The 25,167-nt window shown below is 34.5% G+C and overlaps 1 protein-coding gene and 1 pseudogene across 2 annotated transcripts in view; both read right to left on the bottom strand.

The window, feature by feature from the left end:
- The window catches only part of MED13 (mediator complex subunit 13), an 83,401-nt gene extending 58,695 nt beyond the window's left edge, over positions 1-24,706 (bottom strand). For both annotated transcript variants that reach the window (XM_072940253.1, XM_072940254.1), the window contains exons 1-5: positions 24,566-24,706; positions 22,537-22,771; positions 14,659-14,827; positions 1,237-1,382; positions 206-403 (exon numbers count right to left, since the gene is read on the bottom strand). In XM_072940253.1, coding sequence (XP_072796354.1) covers positions 206-403; positions 1,237-1,382; positions 14,659-14,827; positions 22,537-22,771; positions 24,566-24,631 — 814 coding nt within the window. In that variant the 5' untranslated portion in view covers positions 24,632-24,706. The remainder of the gene's footprint in view (positions 1-205; positions 404-1,236; positions 1,383-14,658; positions 14,828-22,536; positions 22,772-24,565) is intronic.
- On the bottom strand, positions 6,906-7,217 carry LOC140686270 (transcription elongation factor A protein-like 9; annotated as a pseudogene).
- Positions 24,707-25,167: the final 461 nt, after the last annotated feature.

Below are 25,167 nucleotides of genomic sequence, written 5' to 3'. Positions count from 1 at the left end.
ACCTAGGTTGCAGAACGAGAAGATACAAGGAGCCAAACCACTACCAAACTGCAGCTCTTATGTAATGTAAGTAGGAAGTAAGGGAAAAAATAAATGTTTGTTGTTAAAAGCCACTAAGATAAAGGAGTTGTTAATTATTCAGCGAAGTCTAACAAATAATATACAGTCATATTTTCCACTTAGGATTAAAGCTCCGAATCCCTACCAACAAGAACTTCTACAGCAGCTAGAGAGTCATCTTCCCAATCCATATCTTCCTGCTTTTCTTCAGACATCTCCTTCAAACAAGACGAGATAGGATAGAATTGTTTCCATTCACCAATCAATTTTTTTGTAGCTGAATCAGACATCTTGAATGCCTGTCCTGTGAGAGTGCCATTTAGTCCAAATGGGCTTAAGATAACTAGAAACCCAAAACAGATATCAAGTAAGCAACTAAAGACTATCATCCCAAAAAAGATCACATTGAACAGTGTGGCAAGTAATTACACAATTCAAAAAAAAAGGAAAAAATGTAAACTCGTAATAATCAATTCCAGAGAAAATCTATTTATTATACTTCCTAACTGTGAAGATAAAGTACAACACTGAGTTTATTATAAAAACTTAAAATTTTGTCTACCCCCAAATCTCAGATGAAAAGAATTTTAACAGAAACTGGGAATATTTGTATATCCTTCAATTTCTCTTGACTTTCTGCTAAGGAAAAGCAGTTTGAGGGAAAAAAATGTATATATAAAAATCTAAGTACTTATTATATACTACCATGTAAATTTTTAAAGAGCACTACCAGGCTCAGAATTAAAACAAGAATACACTGCTAGTCCCTAAAAACAAATCAGCAGTATTACAAAATATTTCCTCTCGAGTTCAACCACTTTCATGGTTATGAATTAAATCAAAAGTCCCTGTGTACCTATGTTAAAAATGGCTTATGCAACAAGATGACCTTGAAAACATAGACATGAATATCAGCTAAAGACTATTTAAAATAACACTTTAAAATATGCTAATATTCATCCACCAGAATTTTTAAAAATACTATTTGTATTAAAAAACTTTTTTCATGAACTTACTACTCTAAGGGCAGAGAAGTAAACTACATTGGAATCATCATTAGGCTAAAGATCAGGAGGAAATCTCATTAATGTCAAAATATAAAACTACCAATTTCACTAAGAATTTTATTGAAGCAACAATAAAAGATTAAATAACTAAGCCAATAAAATAATCTACCTTGAAATGGGCTATTAGATTGTTGAGCAAGGGTGATATGCTCTTCACTAAGAAGGTATACAGGTTGATGTTGGTTAATTTCCACACTGGTACAAACATTGCTGTCTCCATGCAAGAAAAAGGTGAAAGAGCAGGACAAGTGTTCACTAATAAAGAAGAAAAAGTTAATATTTTAGTAATGATTTATAGCCAAAAAAAAAAGTTAATTTGCTTTTCTTTTTTACAAAGTTATACTACAAAAATGCACATTTTCTTTAACCTAGAAACTCTACTTCATCATCTAAAGGAAAAAAAACGGATGTGAGCAAAGATTTAACTATAGGAAATGTTCTTCACAGCACTGTTTACAATAGAAAAAGCTGCAAATAGAGGAACCAGTTAAACAAGTTAGGTACACCCACACATACAATTATAACATAGCCACCAAAATAAACAAAGGCGGGGGAGTGGGTTTAATGCAAAAGGTAGGCTAACAAAAGTACTATTTTTTAAAGGGAAGAAGAGTTTCTTTGATCAAAAAAGTCTAGGTGTACAACAGAATTAAAGATGACCTAATTTTTATCATTTATTTTCCCCTCTCTATAAAAAATTAAATACAACTATATTTTCTCATTTTATTATTTCTGAAATTGGGCTGAATACAATTAGTCAAGCATTTAAGTACCGGTCTCCCCCATCCCCAATGAAAAGTTATTTTAAACCACTAATGAGTCTTACAATTGAAGGCATCCTAGAATCAAAGTTATACACAAAAACAGAACATCTTATGAAATTCAGACAGAAAATTTACTTTCAGGGACTAGGACTAGAGTAATTAAGCAAGGATCTTTAATCTTTCTAAATTTATAATACTATCCTGTAGCACTTGAATTGTATCACAACTCTCTAATTTTTAAAATTTATGAATTCTATACATTTAATCAGTGATTATATCTTTCCCCATCCCAATAGCTTTTGTTGCTTTAAAACAAACTTATTTTCAGAATAATTTTGAATTTAAAGAAAAGAAGTTACAATGATAGTTTAAGAGTTTCCATATACCCTTTACCCAGTTTCCCCTAATGTACATAACCATGCTACATTTGTCAAACAAGTAATTAACACTGGCACACTACTATTAACTAACTCCAGTCTTTCTTGATTCACCAGATTTTTCCACTTATCTCCCTTTTCTGTTCCAGAATTCAATCCAAGATTCCACACTGCATCTAGCCAATATTTTTTGTTCCAGCTTTATTGAGATATGATTAATGAGGACAATAGTTTTTAATAGGAAAATTATTTACATTATTTAATAAATAAACTAAGCTTGTTTCTTCTGCTTAAAGACTAATAAGTCTATTAGGATAACTATCCGTTGAGTAATTACAAAGACTATAGACATTTGCTTTGGTGTAAGAGTGCAGTTGATCCTTGAACAACACAGGGGCTAGGGCTACCAACTCTCCCCATACAGTGGAAAACACACCTAGTCTGCCCTTCATATTCAAGGTTCTGAATCTGCAAATCTGACCAACCAGCGATCATGTAGTATTACAGGATTTACTACTGAAAAAAAATCTGCATATAATTGGACTTATACAGTTCAAACCCTTATTTTTCAAGGGTCAACTGTATAAATCTAAAATAATCACCAAGTCAAGATAGAAGACTGTAAATTAGTAACTTGGAGAAGGAGCTGTCCATCCAAAAACAGACCATTCCAAATGACCATTTAAAGCAAACTCGATTTTATTATTGCTTTCCAGCAGTAGTAAGGAAACTACACTGCAAAACAGACCAAAAAAAAGTGCCAAACACAAACTTAACTCCAAATGCTTAAAACAAACAACCCCCTCCAAAACACAAACATTAAAATAACTGCATTAAACTCAGTATTACATTCAGATGTAAATGCACAATACACTAAGCCACCAAGGCAAGTATTACTCCTTTACTCAATAAGTATCTTATGGCAAAGCACACAGCACTATTTATATTAAGCACAATTATTACAGTTATAGTAAGTAATACAACAAAAATCAGGTACAGAATGCTAACAGACTGTCTTACCAAGAGCTAGATAATGAAAATAAAGTTTTAATTTCTAAGGGGGGGACAGAATCACACTTGGGTAACATCATAGAAGTTATTATTGCATCCTATAGTGCCTAACACCAGCCTGCTCCCCAATATCTATTACTTCCTCAACCTTATGTCTTACTAGTCTCCCTCAAATACTTTCCCTTCTCCCTCAATTGGCCTCTCTGCTGTTCCTCAAACACACCAGGCTTTTGTACATACTGTTACTTGATTTGGAACACTCCAGATAGCTATATTCACCTTCATCAAGCTTTTGTTTAAATACCTTTTAGGTGAGATCTTCTCTGATCACCATAGTTTAAACTGCCCTTCAATTCCTCTTCTGGGATTTGTTTTGGTTAAAGAAATAATCACAATCTAACATTATTTATTTCTTATAGTCACTGAGAACGTAAGCGCTATTGGAGGAGCGCTTTGTTCAGTCGCCTCTGTTCAGTATTGTATCCCCAGCATTTAGAGTAGGTCCTTGGCACATAGGAGGTACACGCTAACTACTGCAGAATAAAGTCTGTATCTGAACTACTTATTTTTTTCTAACCAAACATAACTCCTTTTCTTATCAAGTCTACAACTATATAGTTGTACAAGCCAGAAATATGTCATCCTAAATTTTTCGTTTTTCCTAAACTCCCTACATTCAACTAATCCATCACCAACTCCTACTGATTCTAGTTCTTAATGATTATTTGTTTTTTGTTCTTTGTCTTTTTAAGGTCTGAGTAACTGTTAAAATCCCTAACTTATCTTTCTTGCTTTACACTGCTGCCAGTGATCTTTCTAAAAATTAATTCTAATCATGTAATTGGGAGGTCTGAAATCAGTATTTCCCCAATGCCTTCAGGACTAAGTCAAAAAAACCTTAGCAGAGCACTTTAGACCCTTCACAATCTAATCCTTGTCAAACTCTCTAGACAGATACCTAATCCACCAAGAACTATCCCTTTATTTAACATAAATTCCTCCCCAGTTTTTAATCATTCTTCAAAACTCCTTCAAGCATCATTTCTGTGCTCCCGTAATATTCTATGCTTATTACATTTATCATAGTACTATTAACTGAACTCCCTGTCAGGTTGTCAGTTAATAAAAGGAATTATAACTTTAGTATCTGTGCAAGATTGAGTATTGGCCCCAATTCTTCACCTCTTTCTAATTTATTTAATCACAGTAAAGCGCACGCGCACACACACACACACACACACAAAACATAAACTCTACCATCTTAACCATTTTTAAGTGTATCACTCAGTAGTATTAAATATATTCATATTGTTGTGAAACAGATCTTCAGAACTCTGTCTCATCTTGCAAATCTGAAACCACACTCATTTAACAATTCCCCTTTGCTCCTCCCCTCAGCCTCTTGTAACCACGTTATACTTTCTGTTTCCATGAACTTGACTACTTTGGACACCTCACGCAAGTAGAATCATACAATATTGTCTTTTCGTGACTGGTTTATTGCACTTAGCATAGTGTCCTCAAAGTTTATCCATGGTGTAGCATGTGACAGGATTTCTTTCCTTTTAAAAGATGAATAATAATTCATTGTATGTGTATAACACATTTTGTTTAGCCACTCATCCATCAATAGATATCTAAGTTGCTTCTACCTCTTGGCTATCAAGCATAATGCTGTTGACATGTTGTGCAAATATATTTTCAAAGTCTTGCTTTCAATTCTTTTTGATAGACTTGGAAACAGATTTGCTGATCATTTGGCAGTTTCGTTATTAATTTTCGAAAACATCTCTGTATCGTTTTCCATAGTGATCACACAATTTTACAACCCAGCTAACAGCACAAAGGTTCCAATTTCTCTATCCTCACTAGCACTTGTTATTTATTTTTTTTTAGCAGTAGCCATCCTAACAGATGTGAGGTGGTATCTCATTGTGGTTTGACTTGATTTGTATTTCTCTGATTAGTGATGTCGAACATCTTCTTACATGCTTATTGGCTATTTGTATATGTTCTTTGAAGAAATGTCTATTCAAGTCTTTTTTTCTTTTTTATTGAGTTTGATATTTTGTTGAGTTGTAGGAGTTATTTTAAATGCTAGATATTAATGCCTCATCAGATATATATGATCTGCAAATATTTTCTCCCATTTCATAAACTGCCTTTCCACTATTATGTCCTTTGATGAACAAAGGTATTTTTTTATATAGTCTCATTTGTCTATTTTTGCTTTTGTTGCTTGTGTTTTTAGTGTCATAAGCATAAAATCATTGCCAAATCCAGTGTCATGAAGATTTTCCCCTATGTTTTTTTCTATAAGTTTTATAGTTTTAGGCCCACATTTAGGTTTTTAATCCATTTTGTTAAATTTTTGTATATAGTATAAGGGCCCAACTTCATTCCTTTGCAGAGAATGTCCTTTCCCCACTGAATGGTCCTGTGGGCACCCACGCTGAAGATCATTTGATCATATACACAATAATTTATTTTTGAACTTTCTATTTTATTCCATTGATTTACACATCTTTATGCCAGTACCGCACTGTTCTGATTACTGTAGCTTTGTAATATGTTTTGTTCACCCTTCTCATTATCCAGACTTTGTAGTGAAATAAGAGGTGAAATAAACATCCTCAACCCTTGACTTAGGCTTCCTTTGTGACTTACTTCGGCCAAGCAAGAGCTCAAAATATGCTTCTGTGATTTGGTTTGCCTTCTGGTGTTCTTTCATCACCGTAAGAACATGCCCTGACTGGCTCAGTGGTCTAAAGTGAACCATGCGGAATACATCTCTACCCACACTATACCTTCACTATAGTGTGACTAGACTAGCTAACCCCTGGTTGACCCACAGGTACATTAATGATAATACGTAACTGCTGTTTAAGCCCCTATGTTTTGGGGGTGCTTTGTTACACAGCAACAGCTGATATAGAAAAGTTGCCACTATGACAAAAACCTGAATATGTGGCATTGATTTTGGAATCGGATGACTGATAGCAAGGAATATAAAACTCTGAAAAACTGAGGAAAATGGTAACCTATGTTACATAATGGAGAAATTCTTCATAGAAATGTTGCCTGAAATAGTCTGGCCTGAAGAAAATGTGCCTAACAAACTTAAAGTTGGGAGAACACATCAAGTCACAATGTAATTCGCTTGTTTTTTTTCTTTTTTCTGTTATAAAACTTTTATTATTTTTAAGAGTAACATGTGTACACTCTAGGAATAAGGAAAAATACAAACAGGCTGAAATTTAAAAAAATCACTCATAATTGTACCACTGACTGCACTTTTTGTCTCATCCTTCACATGTTCTTCTGTGCTTATATGTAATATACAACTGTACTCTTCCCTCTCAAAAATGATATTCACATGTTACTTAGTAACCTTTTTTTTCCCATTTTATACCCTGTTGGGAACCTCTTTTTGTACAAATGAGTAAAGTTCTCCTATTAAAAGGCTGACGTTTGTAGATTAGGTTGAAATACAATTAACAATGAGATGCATCTAAAACCACTAATAGCAACAAGTTAAAAATAGAAAGGTAGACAAAGGTATATAAGAAAAATGCAAATCAAAAGAAAGCAACATCAACATTGGAAAAAATAAAAATTAAAGTGAACTACATTAAATAGAAGTAAGGATAGTTTCAATTAACCTTCCAATTCATCACTATACATTTGTTTCTTACTCTCCCTTATCTTGCCTATTTCATTCACTTCTCTAAACATCTTTGTTGCTTAAATGTCTGTTGTGTTTATCTTCTTTAAATTCCTAGAGAGATAATTAGCCACTCTCTAAAAATTCCTTCTGTTGTTTCCTCTTACTCCGGCTTTCCTGCCTCCTCTGGCTTTTCCTCGGTCTTTGGCTCTTCCTCAAGCTTTGATTCACTCTCATTTTCTGGTTTTCCTTCAATTTTTTGACAGAGTTTCATCTTGGCTGTCTTTCTTCCTTCCTTCCTTTCTTCCTTTCTTTTTTTCTGTGAATTCCTCTTTGAAAACAATTATTTCTGTACTGATCCTGTTACTTTCTTTCTTGCCTTTTCTAGCCCTGAGTACTGCTATGTCCAGACCTGCAAAGTTCCGGCAAGCTGACTTCTCCTCCTAGTTTCAGGCCCTGCTGTCTGCACTGCTAAAGGAAACTGGTATCCAGACAGGAATAAGGACCAGACTTCAAAATGTAATATCATTGTCACTAGCTGTATTCTGATAAAGTATTCAAAAAAGAGAGAAGAACTCAGAAAAGAACTCGCTGGCTTGCAGGCATAATTTAAAGGAAATGCTAACAGTCCAGAAACTGTTGGGCTAGAAAATAAAAATGTTTCTCAACAATTTGATGGTGTGGCTTATATTTCTAACACAGACCAAGAAAAAGCCCAAATCAAGAGTGTGATTGCAATATGTTTTGTTAAGAATACCAAACATGACTCTTGATACCAACTGAAACATTAGGATTTTTAAAAAGTTCTCCAAAGTCTCCATATATTTACTTTCCTCAAAGAACATTATCCAGAGAAAACAAACACATATGCAACTGATCTTCTTACTAAATGTGGGAATGCATATGTAACCATATTTTTGCTTTTCTTTCTTCTGTATGTCCTTTTTTCTAACAATTCTATGGCTGCTAAGGTTGAGCTACAGAGCATATAAATACACAACATACTTTCTACACAGTATTTTTATCTTAGCAAACCACTAATGCTTAATTTCTGAGAGGGATATATCCATTATATGTACTGACTTAAAACAGGCAGAAATCAATTTTCTAAGCATTTCTCTCACTGAACAATAAAAAAGGATATGGGAATTTGAAAGCAAGACAAAATACTAAAAAAAAAAGTTAAGAAAAATTCATATTCAACTGGAATAAATATATATTTTTTAACATTATAAGCTTTTTACATGTTTTTCAGGAAACATTAAAGACAAATTTCTTGGCAGATGGGGCAAAATTTGAGTTTTTTTTTTTTACAGGAATATTAGCTAAAAATACTTTATGCCAAAGAAAACATTTATTAAGGAAGTGACTCAAGCAAGAATAATCTATTACATAGAGAAATTGTAATCTGATTAATTTTAGGAATCAAGCAAATATGCTATACAAATTATCGTGAATCCTGTGTGCTTTCTCAGTAACTCAACAGCAGATTCCAAAATCTGAATTGCAAATACTTCCAAGAACATTTGCAAGTATAAGCAACAACCTAAAACAGTCCCATGTTCTTTATCTTTAAAAGACAAAGAGACTAGAAGACTTGAATTTTTATCTTCTTATTCACTGTTCCTTTAGTGAATTAGTTCTTAAAAATATAGCTTTCAACCCTGTTTCGTTTCATACATAAAATATTAAATGAGAATAAAAAAAGATTTTGCCACGACATAAAAAGGAGCAAATAATGCTAAAACTTTTCCTAAAGAGAGTATTATAATCTGGGAAACGTTAAAAAGTTTATTACTTAAATTTTGATATCTTGTATATATCAAAATCATGGCCCATAAAAATGAAGGCCCAATATAATCTTTCCATACGTCCATTGGGCACTCGACTATCCTAACTTTTAAATCAGAAAATAAAATTTGGCTCTATGATAGTGATAAATCTCTCTCCAAGAGGTCTTTGTAAAAACCCAATATTCCAACAGATGTGATCAGTCTCTCCACTCCCACTGTTTACCTGCACTGCCCTACTTAACAGCAAGCTCTCAATTCCAGTTGCCTATTTTAAGAAAAATATCACCTACTACACTGCTAGCATATGTTCCAATACAGTCTGACTTAACTGTAATACAAAATGGTTTAAAATAAACCAAGTTTGTGCATGTTATAGGAGAAAAAACTAAACATTCTAAAAATGGGATAAAATTCTTGAAATTCTTATACAGGCATACCTCACTTTACCGTACTTCACAGACAATTCCATGTTTTATAAATTGAACTGTGTCGAGCAAGTCTGTAGGCACTGTTTTTTCAACAGCATTTGCTCACTTCATGTACTGTGTCATATCTTGGTAATTCTCACAATATTTCAAACTTTTTCATTATTATTGTATTTGTTATGGTGATCTGTGATCAGTGATCTCTGATATTAATATTGCAAAAGGATTATGTCTTACTGAAGGTTCAGATGATGGTCAGCATTTTTTAGCAATAATTTTTTTTTAGATTTCATCCTATTTTAATTCTAAATTGCCTTCTTTTGCAATAATGTATTTTTAATTAAGTTACATACTTTTGTTTCAGACATAATGCTACTGCACGTTAACAGACTCGTTTAGTTAATATAAACATAACTTTTATGTGCACTGGGAAATCAAAATATTTCTTGGGGCTAGATTCATTATGATATTTGCTTTATTGTGGTGGTCTGGAACAGAATCTGTAATATCTCCAAGGTAAGCCTGTATTAAAGGTAATCATCTAGTCAGAAAATATTACAGGCCAAAGTGATTGTTAGGTAACACTGTCAAAGTGAATTCACAACAGACTACCTTTCAAGGATCATTATAGCATCACCCCATTTTTGGTACTTAAGCACTTAAAGTGGAGTTAAAACAAGTATGTGTAACTACAATGAGAATCCAAGGTACTGTTAGCTACTAAAAAGTAATGCAGAGAATAAAATTGCTCTCCAAGAGCTTTTACTTAAATAACCAAAACAAAAAAAGTATGCGTGAGGCAGATGAAACGTGAACAGCCGATCTGTTGTAAAAATGTTCCTTAAGTACTAAAATTAAACAAAAGATTATTTCTAAGACAGAAAATGAAAATATGTTTATAGATTAAAGTTAGCTATTCTAATAACGTAACAGTTTAACATGTATACTGGTTTAGGAGGTGTCATATCTAATGTATTTTTTTGCACTTCTTGTGGGTAGGTATAGAAAGATGATATCCCAGTTTGCTGGTAAGGAATTCAAGGCACAAAAAAGTTAAATGGTTTGTCTTAAAATCATGAAACTAGTTAAAGGGAATGTCGACTTAAAATCATAGTCATCCTAACAACCGATTAAAAATGGGCAAAGGACTTCAACAGCCATTTCTCCAAAGAAGATAGACAAATAACCACCAACCACATGAAAAGATGCTCAACATCACTAATTATTTAGGAAATACAAATCAAAACTGCAATGAGATAACCACTTCACACCCATAAGAATGGCTACTATTAAAAACAGAAGAAAAGGAAAAGAAAAGAAGTGTTGGTGAGAATGTGGAGAAACTGGAATCCTGCACTACTGGCAGGAATATAAAATGGTGTAGCCACTGTGAAAAAGACTACTGCGATTCCCCAAAAATAAATAAATAAAAATAGAATTATTACAAGAGCCAGCAATTCCACTTCTGGGTATTTTCCCAAAAGAACTGAAAGCAAGGCCTTGAACAGATATTTCTGCACTAATATTTATAGCAGCATTATTCATAATAGACAAAAAATGGAAATAATCCAAATGTCAATCAACAGATGAATGGATAAACAAGACGTAGTATAAAAATACAATGGAATATTACTCAGCCTTAAAAAGAAATGAAAGTACATGCTAAAACTTGGATGAGAACCTTGAGGACATTATGCTAAATGAAATAAGCCAGACACAGTAAAACAAATACTATATGATTCCATTTATATAAGACACCGAAAACAGTTAAATTCATAGAGACAGAAAGTACCACAGGCTTGGAAGGGAAAAAATAAGAATTATTATTTAACAAGCAAATTTTTAGTTTGGGATGATGAAGTAGTTCTGGAGGCAGATAATGGTGATAAGCTGCACTACAATGTGAATGTACTTAATGCCACTGAGCCATACACTGAAAAATGGCTACAATGGTCAGTTTTGCTCTGTATATAGCACGACAATGCAAAAAAAGAACCCCAGTCATCCTAATTCCTAGATTTTTATTTCATTAATTCAGTAGTTTTCAAAACTATGTTTCTTGAGAACTACTTGGAGATCTTTAAAAAAATTCCAAAGCCCAGACCATTCTCCCAGGTTAAAACATAGGCATCCATATTTTTTTAATTTCACAAGGTGATTCCACATCCAGATAAGTTTGGGAACCAATGCATTAATCTATGGTCCTAAAGCCCTCATAGTAATTTTTTCAATTTCTTATATTTATAGGTATAATTTGAATATTAAGTATTCTTAACATATTTCCATGATCAAAACATGTATATTAAAATCCAGAATATAACATCTCATCTGTGAAGTTTGTATATACTTCTGCTTACTTAATGAACACACTGTTTACATTCTACAGTAAAGAATATTTAGAAAGCAACTACATTATTCTGGGTTTACAACTTCAAGTGCTTGCCAAGTGCAGTATTTCCCTAACATTTAAAAATTTTAAGTCTTCTGTTCTACTATTTCCTATCACTTAAAAAGATGTAGGTACAGGATATATAATGGTCTACAGCATCCACTATCTGTCTTCATATTTTTTATGCCCAAATCCAGCTCCAACACCTGCAAGATGTAATGAACTTGGACAAGTTCCTTAACCTCCCTGTGCTTCAGATTTAAAAACTGTGAAGTCAGAATAACAAGGTTGTTGTGAGAATTGATTTAATACCATTAAGCTCTGATTTCAAATACTACCTGGCCACCTCTGCTTAAGTAAAGGTTTCTCATTCCCTTCTCCCCTTCAGAAAAAAAAAGTCTCTATTATCGTTAGTATCTAAATCCAATAGTTGAAAAAGATTTGTATAAGCCTGTAAGAACCATAGTAAGAAATAATACTAAAAAAATCTTAACAGGGAGGAAAAAGAGAGAAAGAAGTCATTCTTAGCACTTAATTTTTCCCATAAATGTTTCTGGAAAACATGAGAAGTACAAAACTAACCATGCAAATCCTAATGACTCAAGCATCACAGAGAAATTTCATGGGTCGTAAGTATTATTATATCATCACCTAAGACTTCAGAATGCGTAATAATCTTGATGACAGACATTTATGATAGACCAGCATAGAAAGGTTGAAGGGAGAAAAAATAGGACAGGCTGCCCAACCTAGCAAATAGTGGATATTCTGACAGAGGTAGAGGTTTCCCCTACCTTTGAGATGCTAGAGCACACTCATAACTTGGCATACAATTCCAAGAGGGTTCAGAAAATATCTTTTACCAATAAACACTACGAACCTCAGCTGGGCTTAAAGCCCTAGAACTGAGCAGTTAATGGAATAACCTATATACACATGATTATTGTGCACTTGTAAATGTGGCCAGTCCATGCTGAGATGTCTAAGTATAGAATTTATATTAGATTTCAAAGACACAGTTTAAAAAGTAAAATACCTCATTAATACCATTTGCATATGTAATTACATGCTGAAATACTGAATATACTGGTTTAAATATATATAAATTAATTTCACTTTTTCCACTTGTTTTAATGTGCCTATAACATTTAAAATTATATGTGACTCACATTATATTTGTATTAGACAGCATTACCTTAGAAAACAAGAAAGGAATTGAGTCCTTAGAAGACGTAATAGTGACAGCTTTTAGTTCCCCTAATTCAGGTTTTCAGAGGTACTGAGGAACACAACTAAAGAACATCCTAGAGCTACATATAATGGCTACTAATATACCTCCAGAGGGGACTTTAATCTCACGATGCTTATATTTAATTAAAATGGAGATTAAGAGACTGTGTAAAAGCCATAGGTGTGGTGGAGAATAAACATTGCTTTATGGGTGAAATATGAAATATATTCTTTCATTTATTGCCTTAAAAAAAAAAAAACCCCAACCTTGAATGACTTACTTAGTGAAGCTCCTGAAGTATTATTTTAATCATAAGTATAAAGGCTCTGGTATAAGCAATGTCATCCAAAAAAACTTCCTGCAACGATGAAAATGTTTTATATTTGTATTTTCTCTGAGGAGCCTTAAGCTCAGAATTACAAGTTTTCATTTTAAATCTTGGGAATCACCTTGACTTCTTAAAACTATATAAATGTATATAGTGAACACTGCTAATTGCCTCCTTGATATCTATTTCCCCTTCTCCCAATTGACTGCCTACCTAACATCTACTCTCCATTTTTTTCTTACTAACCAGAACCTTATTTTGTTCAGAGAAGCAACATTCCCACACAAAAAGTATTTATTTCTCTCAGTACAGTCAATGATCTGTTAGCTAAAGTTTCCAGAAAAGAATCTTTCTGATCCAAGGGTCACCCTTTCCCACTTCCTCCCTCTTCCTGCCTGGAATCCAGTGAGTGAGGCCCTGGAGGTACAACACTTATAGGGACCAGGAGGATAAAAGCCAAAAGCTAAAGATGACAGAGTAGAAAACGCCAGGGAGCCTGAATTTTGATGACATTACTGAACAGATTATCTACCTCCAGACTCCTTGCCGTCGAGAAAAACGAAACCCTACAGAAGCCAGGTAGTTAGGTTTTCTACCATCTGCAGCTTATAGAATTAACTCTTTTGTTGACAATAATGATGTATTTTCCGAGGGGGAAAAAAAGTCTCGATGCGTCCAAGCTTGCCAGTGTCCACTCTACTAAAACTGAAAAGATAGGTAGTTTGGAAAAACTCCAGGTGCACATGAAAAAACGTGCACATGACATAAAAATGACATCTCAACAAAGATTACAATCACAACCAGATGTTTCCTCCATATCCTCACGTCTTCTAGGGAAAACAAACAAACCTCCTTCATCTTCTCCCACTTCCCATCTTATTCACTGCTATTTCATCTCCCTTGAAGTCTCACTAATTCAACAACTGCTTGGAACTAAATCTTCTAACAGATTTTGCCTTATAATATTGAAATTACAGAGAACAGTAGTAACCTAAAGCTTTTAACCAAATAGGTCTTAAAATCTTCTGTGCCTCCATCTGCAACTACTGTATAAATTAGTGTCACAAATTTGCTTAATTCAAATGTGAAGAAAATTATAAATACCCCAAAAGGACATGTCTTATATAGAAAAAACAAATTTAAATTACTTCAATATAAAGCAAAAAAAAAAGGGTCAACTCAATCCAAAAACATGACTACAGATCACCATCTAAGAACAAATATTAATATTACTTAATTTTAACAGAGTACCATGAATGTATTTCCACTAGTCCTAAAAAGTATTCTTCAATGCACAAGTCTCTGCTTTCATCCCACATTTCTTCTATCATCCCAAGTTGAAACTTAGGCCACTGTTACTGACACACAGCCTACTATCACTGCGAGAAAATTCTTACGTCCGTAAAAGAAAGGATGAAAGGGTGAAAGAAAACTAAGTACTTATATTATTTGCCAAAGTTAGCTTGTTTAAATCTACATTTTCTGTAAAGCCATTAAAATTAACAAACCTAGAGAAATATCAAGGAAGAATTTTAATAAGATAGCTTACCTTTTATTTATAGGTTTTTCATCTTTTTCATAAGGCTTTACAAACCACTTGCCAATTCGTACAAAGTTCCGGTTCATCAAACACCGTTCCAACAGATTGTGAACTGCTTTAAAAAGCAAAGTACGACATTCATAGGAAAGTCCATTCTCCCACACTCCATCTTCCTCTTCTAGAAGAGAAATGAAAGAAAAATAAAGTAAAGTCGTGGCACTATACCTACTCTGAACCAAGTAAAGAGTTACAGTTTAATGCCTAAGTTCATAAACCGTACTTCATCTCAGAATACTGAGCTGCAATCACTTCAGTATCTCTCTCGATATTAAAATATCAGGTTTCAAAGCTACTCCACTGAGAATAAACGGTCTAAGTGCCATGTATTCTATTAAATTACCTGAAAATTATTTTCCCACTGTAGAAAAAGGCAACAATATGTTGTAAACTTACTGATTCGGTTTCTCTATCAATGAAAAGGACATTTGTATAACCTGGGAAATATTAAACACTCTGTACCTAAGATGCTCATATCTAAGCTGGCTCACTTGTTACTTTGCCCTAATCCTTCTAGTCATTCACCCTGCCAAAAAGACCAGCTAGTTAATAATTAAACTCAAAACATTTTATGTCCATCAGCATTCTAATCCACAACTAAAGTATAAAAATAAGCGATAAATTAAAAAAAAAGGAAGCTTTTGGCAAGAGCCTAACAAGCAGTGCATTATCAGCCACCTTCGGTCTCATTTCAACCAAATGATTCCCATAATTACTATTCAACACAGGAGTCTCTACTTGGGGGAAAAATTTAAAAATACAAAGACAAATTCTGATATAAAGTTATAGTGATCTTTACTAACTGTATTTACACTCCAAGTTACAAAAACAAAAAAATAAGTCATTTTAAGTATGAACATAGTTCAGAAAAAACCTTTTTATTCCATCCATCTCATGCCTATAACAAAGCATCCAATGAGCTCTACTACAAATGATAGCTACTACCTTCAGCATTTTACCTTTTGCAATATTTTAAACTGTTATTTCAAATATAACTTAGTATCCTTCTACAGCCTTTATGACTTTATAAACATTTTATAAATACGGCTCTTCTTCCAAGTAAGTAAAAATAAAAAACCTTTCTTAATTCAACACTAAAAATGTATATACCATTCCAACAGAAAAATAATAAACTGACGCTTCTGAATAAAACAGAAACATATTAAGAGTGACTCATGGTTTATATTCATAACATACAACAAATGGGTCGAATAAACATTAACTCGAAAGCATAACGACAGTGGACTTTAGCTGCACTAGAAATTCATGCCACTACAAAGGTTAATGTTGATTTTATGTTCTTTACAATGTTTCCTAAATTACAAAGTCTTTCTTTCAAATCACGTATTTGTGTTTTTTTCTAAGAAGGTAAGCTTTAAAAAAAAAATGAAGTAAGCTTTAGAAAATGACAATACTTAGGAACTGAAATAACTTTTAAATCATTAACATTAAGCATTAATATTAAAAAGTTCTTTACGTTTTATATTTATAGACATCCTTATCTACTTCCATTTAAAGCCAAAATTTTACAAGTTTCCCTTTATTAAAGAAAACAGTAGGCTAGGAGAAGAGGGAAGCAGTACATAATGACTTCATTTTAATTATTTAAAAGACCTAGATCACAAGCATATTTGTGAGTTGCTGAGAGGAAAAAAAATGAATCTTTCTCAATCTGCTTTCAGCCTAATCAGGTTCTATGTTTACCATTTCAAAATTAAATAGCTACATTAAGAACTGTACCTCAAATTATGTGATTTGTGATCACTAAAAAACACATATTCTTAATTTCAAGAGAATTATGCTGGGACTATCTCCCAACTCTTTACTTCTTTATAATCTCTTTAGTGTACTTTTATTTTTATTACCTTTTACCTCAAAAATCCTTACCTTCTAAGAAGCACTGTGATGTAACATTTGTCACACACAAGTAGTCCCTACAAAATCTTTTTTCTAACTACTGCAGTTTTAAAACAAAAATCCAAGACAGTTAGCCATTATATATCAAAGTTGTACAGTCACTATAAACTTCAAATATCAGAAAATTATTCACTTAAAACTTGAGACTGAATTCACCTCTTCCCAAAGAGTAAATAAACCTTTAGAATAGTAAAAGCCACAATATAATTTATATAAATATTCACACAAAATTCTAAGAACTATATAGTTTTAAAAAAATCTGTTTCAGTTAAACCTATAGTTAAATAGGTTAAGAATACTAAATATAGTTTAGAAAATTAATCAGTATTAATTTTCAAGCATTTCTCCCTAACTGCTCTAAATTTTTTTCCAGAGAAACTCAGATGAACTAAATCCTCATTTTACATTATACTCTCAGATGCCAACAATTCTCATTAACACTGAACGGGAGTTTATGCATAAAACAAAGAACAGACCACCTGTTAGCATTTTCTAAGGCCAACAAGATCTTAAGTACATCTTCGCCTACATGGCAGGTGACCAAAAGCAATCATTACACTAAAGTAACATAACTTCATTTTTCATGGCTAAGGAAATAATGGTAAGTCCCAGTAACACTCAATGAAAAGCTGGAAGGTTTTTTTTTTTTTTGGTGGGGCTAGTGTCACTTAGAAACACGAAGCCTACTAAGCCAAGCTTCTAATATTCTGATATTATTAATAACAATAAAAATACTTCTCTACATGTTGTAGTCAGAGAAATAAAAAGTGAAATGGTATAACCAAACCACCCAAGACATAGTGATATGCACGTCTTACATTAATTAAAATAAGTCCTTGATTCTCAACACCAGCATTATAATAGGGAAGGGAAGAGGGGAACACATGGCAAATCTTTACCTAGCTCTTTTGAACTTAATCAACCATAGTCTAATGGAAAAAGTCCACTTAATGCATTTAAATAAATGTTTTCCTCCTCCTGTATCTGTATCCCCAGAGAAAATAGTTTCAATTCTGTGTTTTTAGTACTTTTCTATTAACCTTAGCATTAAAACTCTTAGATGTTACTTGAAAATTTTTCACAAAATATTTATTTGAAGAAAACAATGTAAAAGATCAAATGCTAAATTTTATTTCCATAAGATATTTTTTTCTGAGGATACAGATATAGTGAGGCCAAAGTATGTGACAGGTCATTAATATAATTCTCCATGAGGGGGAAAAAAAAATCAAAACCAAAAAACTGATAATACCCAGTCCTTGTACTCAGTTTTCTCAAAACTGACATCTTTAAACATCTCTACAACAAAAAACTGGTAAAAAGGGAACCTTTTTCTAAATATTTCTGCCAAACTATTAAAATGCAACCTACACCAATAAGTAATAAATGGGTCATGGTAGAAAATACCATGTATTCCTTGAAAGAATAAAGAGAAATGTTTAAATGTCAAGTTTAGTGTTTGTCTTGAACAACTGCCCATGCATAAGCCATTCATTCAACAAATATTACTGAAGAGTCTTAAACTGGCATCATTGATCAGCAAAACCTGAAAAACATATTAGGCTGCTTTTAAACCAAAGTTTATCTTTGATTTGAAGGTTTAAAAGATACACTTTCTTGCTCAAAACAGACAGTACACAGAAATATGTGTAAAGAAGAAATACAGTAAGCAAAGTTGTCCCAAGACTAGCAAACATGAAAAGTAAGGGCACAGTAAATTACGGAACAGAAGACAGAAACGAATTAACTCTCTTCAGGTTACCTGGGGCACAAAACAATTCTTTAGGTCGGCTAAACTTAGACTCCTATACTTGGCTAATTATCTACTTGTCAATTCTGTTAAAGCTGTTATATTAAGGTTAAATTCCACTATAATTAATATCCTTCAATAGAAGCATTCAAAATTAAATTCTGAGACTAAACAATGGCTTGTTTACTTTGACAGTATTTATGATGAAATTGTTACAAGGGAAGAATCTGGACATGTCGCTAAAATTCCGTATATAGACCGCAGGAGCCAGGAAAAATATTTTTAGTCCTGACTGAGTCTGTTTTTTTAGTTCTCAAGGTATCAAGTTTTCTCAAAGAGTCTCATCACATTCTAGCTTACGATAATTTTTTTTTTTTAAGATGCAAACTTTGGGAGATGGAATAGTATTTGCTTTTATCTTTGTTTCAAGGGAAAGACTAAAAGCCAATGATGACAGCAATAAAATTCCAAAAAGGCTAAGGCACAGAATAAAAATACTCAGAAAACCCTTCTCCTTCAAGGACGCACTAACGATAATGAAACAATCTTGTTCTGAAGCAAACGAATGGTACCATTCAAAAGAATCAATCGGTCCTACCCACTACAAAGACTTTTGACCAGAGGTTAATTAAGCTAAACTTTTCCCACTACCACTTTTACACTTCTGTCACACAACCACCAAATACGGTTTGCTACAAAGTTTAAATTAAATAAATCAAATTTAAAAGGCTGTAATCAAAGAGTTTTATTCCCTAATCTTTTTTCTATCAAAACATATCAGTACGGATCCCACTATCCATTCTCAGAGGAAAAAGAGCAAAAAGAAAAAAAAAAGTATGTGGCTTTGGGATTCAAGGGCTATTATGAACAAACATCCTTCTGGAATATTATAGTTAGGGCAATAGTAGGTAGTAGAAATCCTGACCCAGAAATCATTAAGTCTTTGCAAATTACTAAACAGTACTGACTACTGCTACAAAACTAGTAACTGAGGGTTTAAAGTATGTATCAAAGCAGATTTAGCTTTTGTAACAGAATTATACCAATTAGCAATAAAAAGTTTATATTTGATTTCTACACATCAGCAGAACTTGAAAGGAAGGTGACCCAAACACATGCTTCGTGTAGGAAAACAGGCAGAAATTTAAAACACACTATGGAACCTGACCAGACTCTTCAGAACTATCAAGATCATCAAAATAAAGCAAGTCTAAGAAACTGTCAGTCTAGGAGAACCGAAGGAAACATGACAACTAAATGTAATATGGTGTCCTTGATGAGATCATAGGATAAAAAAAGGACAAAAATAAAGGAAACCCAAATATTGATCTTAGTTAATACTAAGATATTAATATTTGTTCATTAGCTGTGGAAAATGTACCATTCTAATGGACAAATGTACCATTCTAATAAAAGAAACTAGGTGAGGTTTATTCAGGAATCTCTGTACTTTCTTTGCAGCTTTTATGTAAATACAAAACTATTTTAAAATAAAAAGCAAATTTAAAAAAAATACACTATGGATAACACAAGGAGGTAAGGGGGTTAAGCAAAGGCAATTCTGTATTTTTAATATGATCCTTCAGTTAATAAGAAAAACTGAGAATTCTAATCTGCAAAAACCTTCCCTCAACAAGAAGAGCAATATTATCACCATAATCACAAACATTTCAGTAACAAGATGTGGTAGGTGCTGAACCAAACAGAAGGACTCTGCCGGTAAAGAGCAGACTCAAACTAAATTAACCAGCTTTTCAGTTACCACCTGGGTCCTTCCGGTTCCCCTTTCCTCACTGCTACACCTCCACTTGGAACTCAGGATTGCCTCCTACAGCTGATGCCACCCCTACTGTCCAGCTGCTCTCTTCTCAGGGGAGCTTAAAAGAAGGGGATAGAGTGCCACAGATGGAAAGAAATGAAAAAGGGGTTAGCTAGAGAGACAGAGGCAGACTAATTACCCCAAAAGGGAGGCAGACGGTGTCCCTGGAGAAAGAAAAAGGAGAGACAAATATACTCCATCTGAAAAGACCTTATTATTCCTTAAGATACGTCTGATTTAAGTAACAACGTCCAAAAGTAAATGACAGGTTAAAAAAAAGTTAAAACATTATAAAAATGCCACTGGCTACACAAACTGTTTAAAACAGTACAGGACAGACTTTGGAATAGTAAAAATGGATTACATACAACTAATACATTTTGGTTTACTATTTCACTTGCTTTCACTCTGGTAAATTCTTAAAAGTTATTTACCATTCAATGTCATTTACAAAATCTTAACAATCAAAGCCTAATCGTCCAAAATTATTTTCATTATGTTTAAATCAATATTTTAAATTTTTAAAAATCATGCTAAAAAACAAAGTTAAATGATAAGAATTTTTTCTTAACTGAAACCCAGTTTCAGGAGAAAAGATATTTAACACATAACATGAAACTTAGGGGGGGAAAAAACACACATAATTTTAAAATACAACTAAGTTTTTAATTTTCAAAACATTTGTCCTACTATGGCAAAACTAAATACTATGTATCTGTTAAAAGTGTCTTTGATTCCACAAAATGTATTTCATGGAATGTGTGTTGGCGGGGAACGGTCTGTTTGGATGCTCTGCCAACTTTATTAAGACGACTGAAACCCCCAGGTCAGAATTATAGTTTACTTATAGTTATGAACAACATTAAAAAATCTTCAAACATTTTGGTAAGGTGGTTTTTATGACCACTTAAAATAAAAATTAAAGTAATTCAAGCATGTCCAAGTCAATGAAAAAAAAAGGAAGCTGGCAGGCTTAGCTTTTGGCATGACAATTACAAAGCATCATCCTGCTGATGCTGTAAAGGAATATTATGCCCTAATATATATATGCATATATTATACACACATACATAAACATATACAAAAACACATCATTTAGTGTATTTAGGAATATAATACATACTTAAAACTAAGGCTAGACTCTCCAGTAGCATCTTACCAGGAAAGCTGGAAAAGCTCAAAAGCATTTATCATAGAATTGCAATCACTCTCAAAGTATTAACACTGAAGAGTTTGTTCATTAGAAGGCAAAAAGCAACTACTAAAACAAATATAACACACACATTCCTGCACAAACATCGGTTCCACTAAGTGCTTATTTGAGATAGTCACCTGGATTATATTACATCCAAAAATAAAACAGATTCTATAGGTCAAATGGACAATAACAAATTTCAGAGTACTCGATTTCAAATAAGAACTTTTTTTTTTAGTTATCTAAAAATCCTAAATTTATCGGTCAAGAATCATTATGTTACATCTCGCTGAAGTCTTTGGTACCTTGCAGCAAATTAACCAAGCACATTTCTATCATCAAAGAATCAGTTAACACTGACTCGTACATTCTAAGGTAAACACAAGTGTCAGGAATTACATGAAGAGCTGTAGTTTCTCCTTCTAAAGTAACATTTGGTACTAAAAGTCAAGAAAATAAGGTGGAAGTAGTCTCATTGCTTTGCTCATAGTAAAATTAGTTCTGTGAACCTTTTTCAGATAATGACCCCTACGTCCCACTATAAAAGCTAAACAAGTTGGCACTGTTTCATATTAAAGATAGTCTTTGGTGCAACAGTACCTAAAAAAAAAAAAGAATCACTTCAAGAATAACAAAATATATGCCTTCATATGTTAATTAAACCACAAATAAAAATAACAAAATAACTATATGCCTAGAAAACAGATACATGAGAAAGTTACAATAAAACATTTCTAGACACTCCTACAATTGTTTGCATATTCATACAGGAGAGCGCAGTGGCAGAATTGACTCAAAAATGAGTTACACTTGGCTTCAAAGGTACGTTATGATTTTGTTAGGAAACGCTCCCCAATTCAATTTTTCTTAGGATAATTAATGTAACATATCTTCCTTGGGCCCAATTCATGGTGAGGAAGCTAGGTGGTGGAAGAATAAAGTTATCCAAGGCTTAAAAAACCTGCCATGATACGCATAATTTAAGTAAAATAAAATAACCAGTGAAATAAAACATGACGCTGAATTTTTATCTGGCTTTATACCCAACAATGCCGCACTAAAAAAAGAAATCTTAATTTGTAATATAAACATTTTGGGGGAAAGTGTACAATATTGCTATATCATTGGTTAGAAATAAGTTGCTTTCACCTGACAAGTCATGGTGAATAAGGTCAGCAAAATTGGGGTCTTCACCCCACCAAAATATCCACAACTCTCTTCTTCCAGGTCTTTGATCTCGCCGCCAAACACCAAGTACATCTGCCTTAAGGCAGCGACTAAAACTGCTCAAAATGGGGTCTTCCTCTGTCACCGGAAATAGAATAGGGGCAGAAGTTGGGCCTTGCCATACATATCTTTTCCATTTAATTCCAGTCAAGTCAGCCTGAAGAAAAGAAAGCATGGTTTTTTATTATTGCATATTTCACTCAAAATCAAAAGTACTCACTATTGAAGTCCCTTATTTCATTAAGACATTACAATTTTTCAATATATGCTTAAGATATCAAAAGCAAGCTGACGGGGGGGGAACCATTTAATTCTGATAATTCAACAGTCAAAAATTAAAGGAGAAAAACGGTTAAAAAATTAACACTGGCATGCCATTGAATGGTAAGTCAATAAATATGCGTCCTAAGGAGAGAAAAAGAAACTTAATATTAAATATGAACATGTACTTTAATATTGTACACTGACTAAACATTTGCAATCTGTCCCAAGTTCTGTTTTAATTGGTTACATTTGTTCCTTGATGTCAGACTTACAACAAAAAATTAATTTTTTAAAAGACTCATCATTCCACGTTTATAGAAGCCACGACTGTAATGAAAAGAAATCTAAACTACAACCGAAAAATTCTTGTTAATTCTTTACATATCTCTTTTTGAAGTTAAACAGCTGTTCACAAAGAACCGTCAGATTTGTGCTAGACTTATCTTCAAAGAACCTGATCCTAAAAGTACCAAAAATAGACAGAGTTGGGGAAGACAGAAATGTAAAACCTGCTGTTTGTCTTATTACACCTGAAGAGATGCTGATTAATGAACATTGTATAAGAAAACACTTAATAAGGTGGGTAAGGGCATTAAAAAGTTCAATTTAGCATCCTGAAAGAAATCCATCAGAGCGAACTCGGTAATTCCGTAATATAACTTAAAGGTGCAAAGCATAAAGTGCCAAAACTGAAACTGCTGATACATGACTGGCAGTTTACACTTGCCAACTAGTTGTGCTCCGCCCACTCAATTCACTCACCTATCACACACTCTCTTAATATTTCTCATAGGACAGTGAAAATGAAAAAGGAAAGTCACCAAAACTTTAAATCATTGATGAAGCTAAGCTACTGTCCAACTGAGGACTAAATATTTGCAACAGTTGGTACTTTGGAAGTCTTTAACTATTGGATGTTCCCAGACCTAAGCCAACTTACACAATTGTCATCCCTACATCCAGTTTCCCCTGACTTTTCAATAAAAGGAGCAATCTCCTCAAAACGTTCTAAAAACGCAGGCAAAATATAAAAATATTTAGTGTAAAACCAGAGCACCTCCCCCATAAGTCCGCTCCAGTCTCACACAAACATAATGCTCTAATAAAAGCAAGATGGCTAGAAATTGTCAAAATGGCAAACTGTTTTCAAAGTTTAAAGAGAAAACATATGAAATGGCATCTACTGTTTTTTGCACACAGTCTGAAGTCACCCAAGGAAGAAACTAACCTTCTGTTAGTTTGACTCATATAAAAACACGTAAAACGAAAAGAGGGTTTTTAGTGCATAAGTTCCGGGGTCCGGTTTACTGGCGGAAACCAAATTACCAGAGTGAGACAGTGGCAATAATGGAAAGTGTGAAGAAGAGATACACGGTCAGTAAGGAGAAAAGCAACAGTTAAGCAAGAAACACAGAGGGAAATGCTAGTGTCCTGCCAGATAAGGAGCCCAAGTTCAGGACAAGACTACGGTGAGAAAAAGAGAGTCAGAAAAAAGGCCGACACTCGTGAAGCAGAGCCCGGGCTGGTGCGGGGCTGGCCGCGGCGCCGGCTCGGGCTGGGCCTAGCCCGGGGACTCGGGCATCTGGATCCGACCCGGACCCCCTCCCCCACGGCCCAAGGGCGCACCTCGCGGCCCCTCCCCCACCGCCCGCTCGCCGCGGCCCCCGCCCGCGGCCCGGGCACTCACCAGGCAGAAGAGGTTACAGTGACAATCTTCCAGGCTGGCCCCGTTCGGCACGAAGGAGGAACTCATCGTCCCTCACAGCAGCCGCCGCCGGCGCCACAACCCACCATCCGCCATTACCGCCGCCTCCGACCAGAGAGAGAAACACAGACACCGGGGAGGGCGGGGGGGTGGTGGTTGGGGGGGCGGTGGAAGAGGAGGCCGCCGGGCCGCCCGCCCTCCCCACCCACCCCCCCGCCGCCGCGAGCAGCCCCCGCCGCCCGGCCGGCACCCAGCCGCCCGGGGCCGAGGGCCGGAGGCGGGAGGGCCGCGCCGCGCTCGCCCCGCGGGCCGGACTGCGGCCGCCGCGGAGCCCGCGGACGCTCGTCCCTCTCCGGGGGACAGGGGATGTGTGACCCTGCCACAAGAAAAATAATAAATTACACAATAAATAATTAAAATTGAGTCCGAGAGGGCAGAGCCCAAGCCCCGGAGGCCTCTCCCGGGCGGAGAGGCGCCCGCAGAGGGGCTGGAAGGGCGAGAACCGGGAGAGAAACCCAGGCCCCCGGCCCGGCAGCGGCGATGTCCTTAAGCCCAGAGTCTCCTCAGTGGCGGAGGTGGTGGCG

This window comes from Vicugna pacos, chromosome 16 (assembly GCF_048564905.1).
Source record: "Vicugna pacos chromosome 16, VicPac4, whole genome shotgun sequence".
Taxonomy (NCBI): domain Eukaryota; kingdom Metazoa; phylum Chordata; class Mammalia; order Artiodactyla; family Camelidae; genus Vicugna; species Vicugna pacos.
The sequence above is the reverse complement of the archived record's forward strand: the minus strand, read 5'-3'. Positions and strand labels throughout refer to the sequence as shown.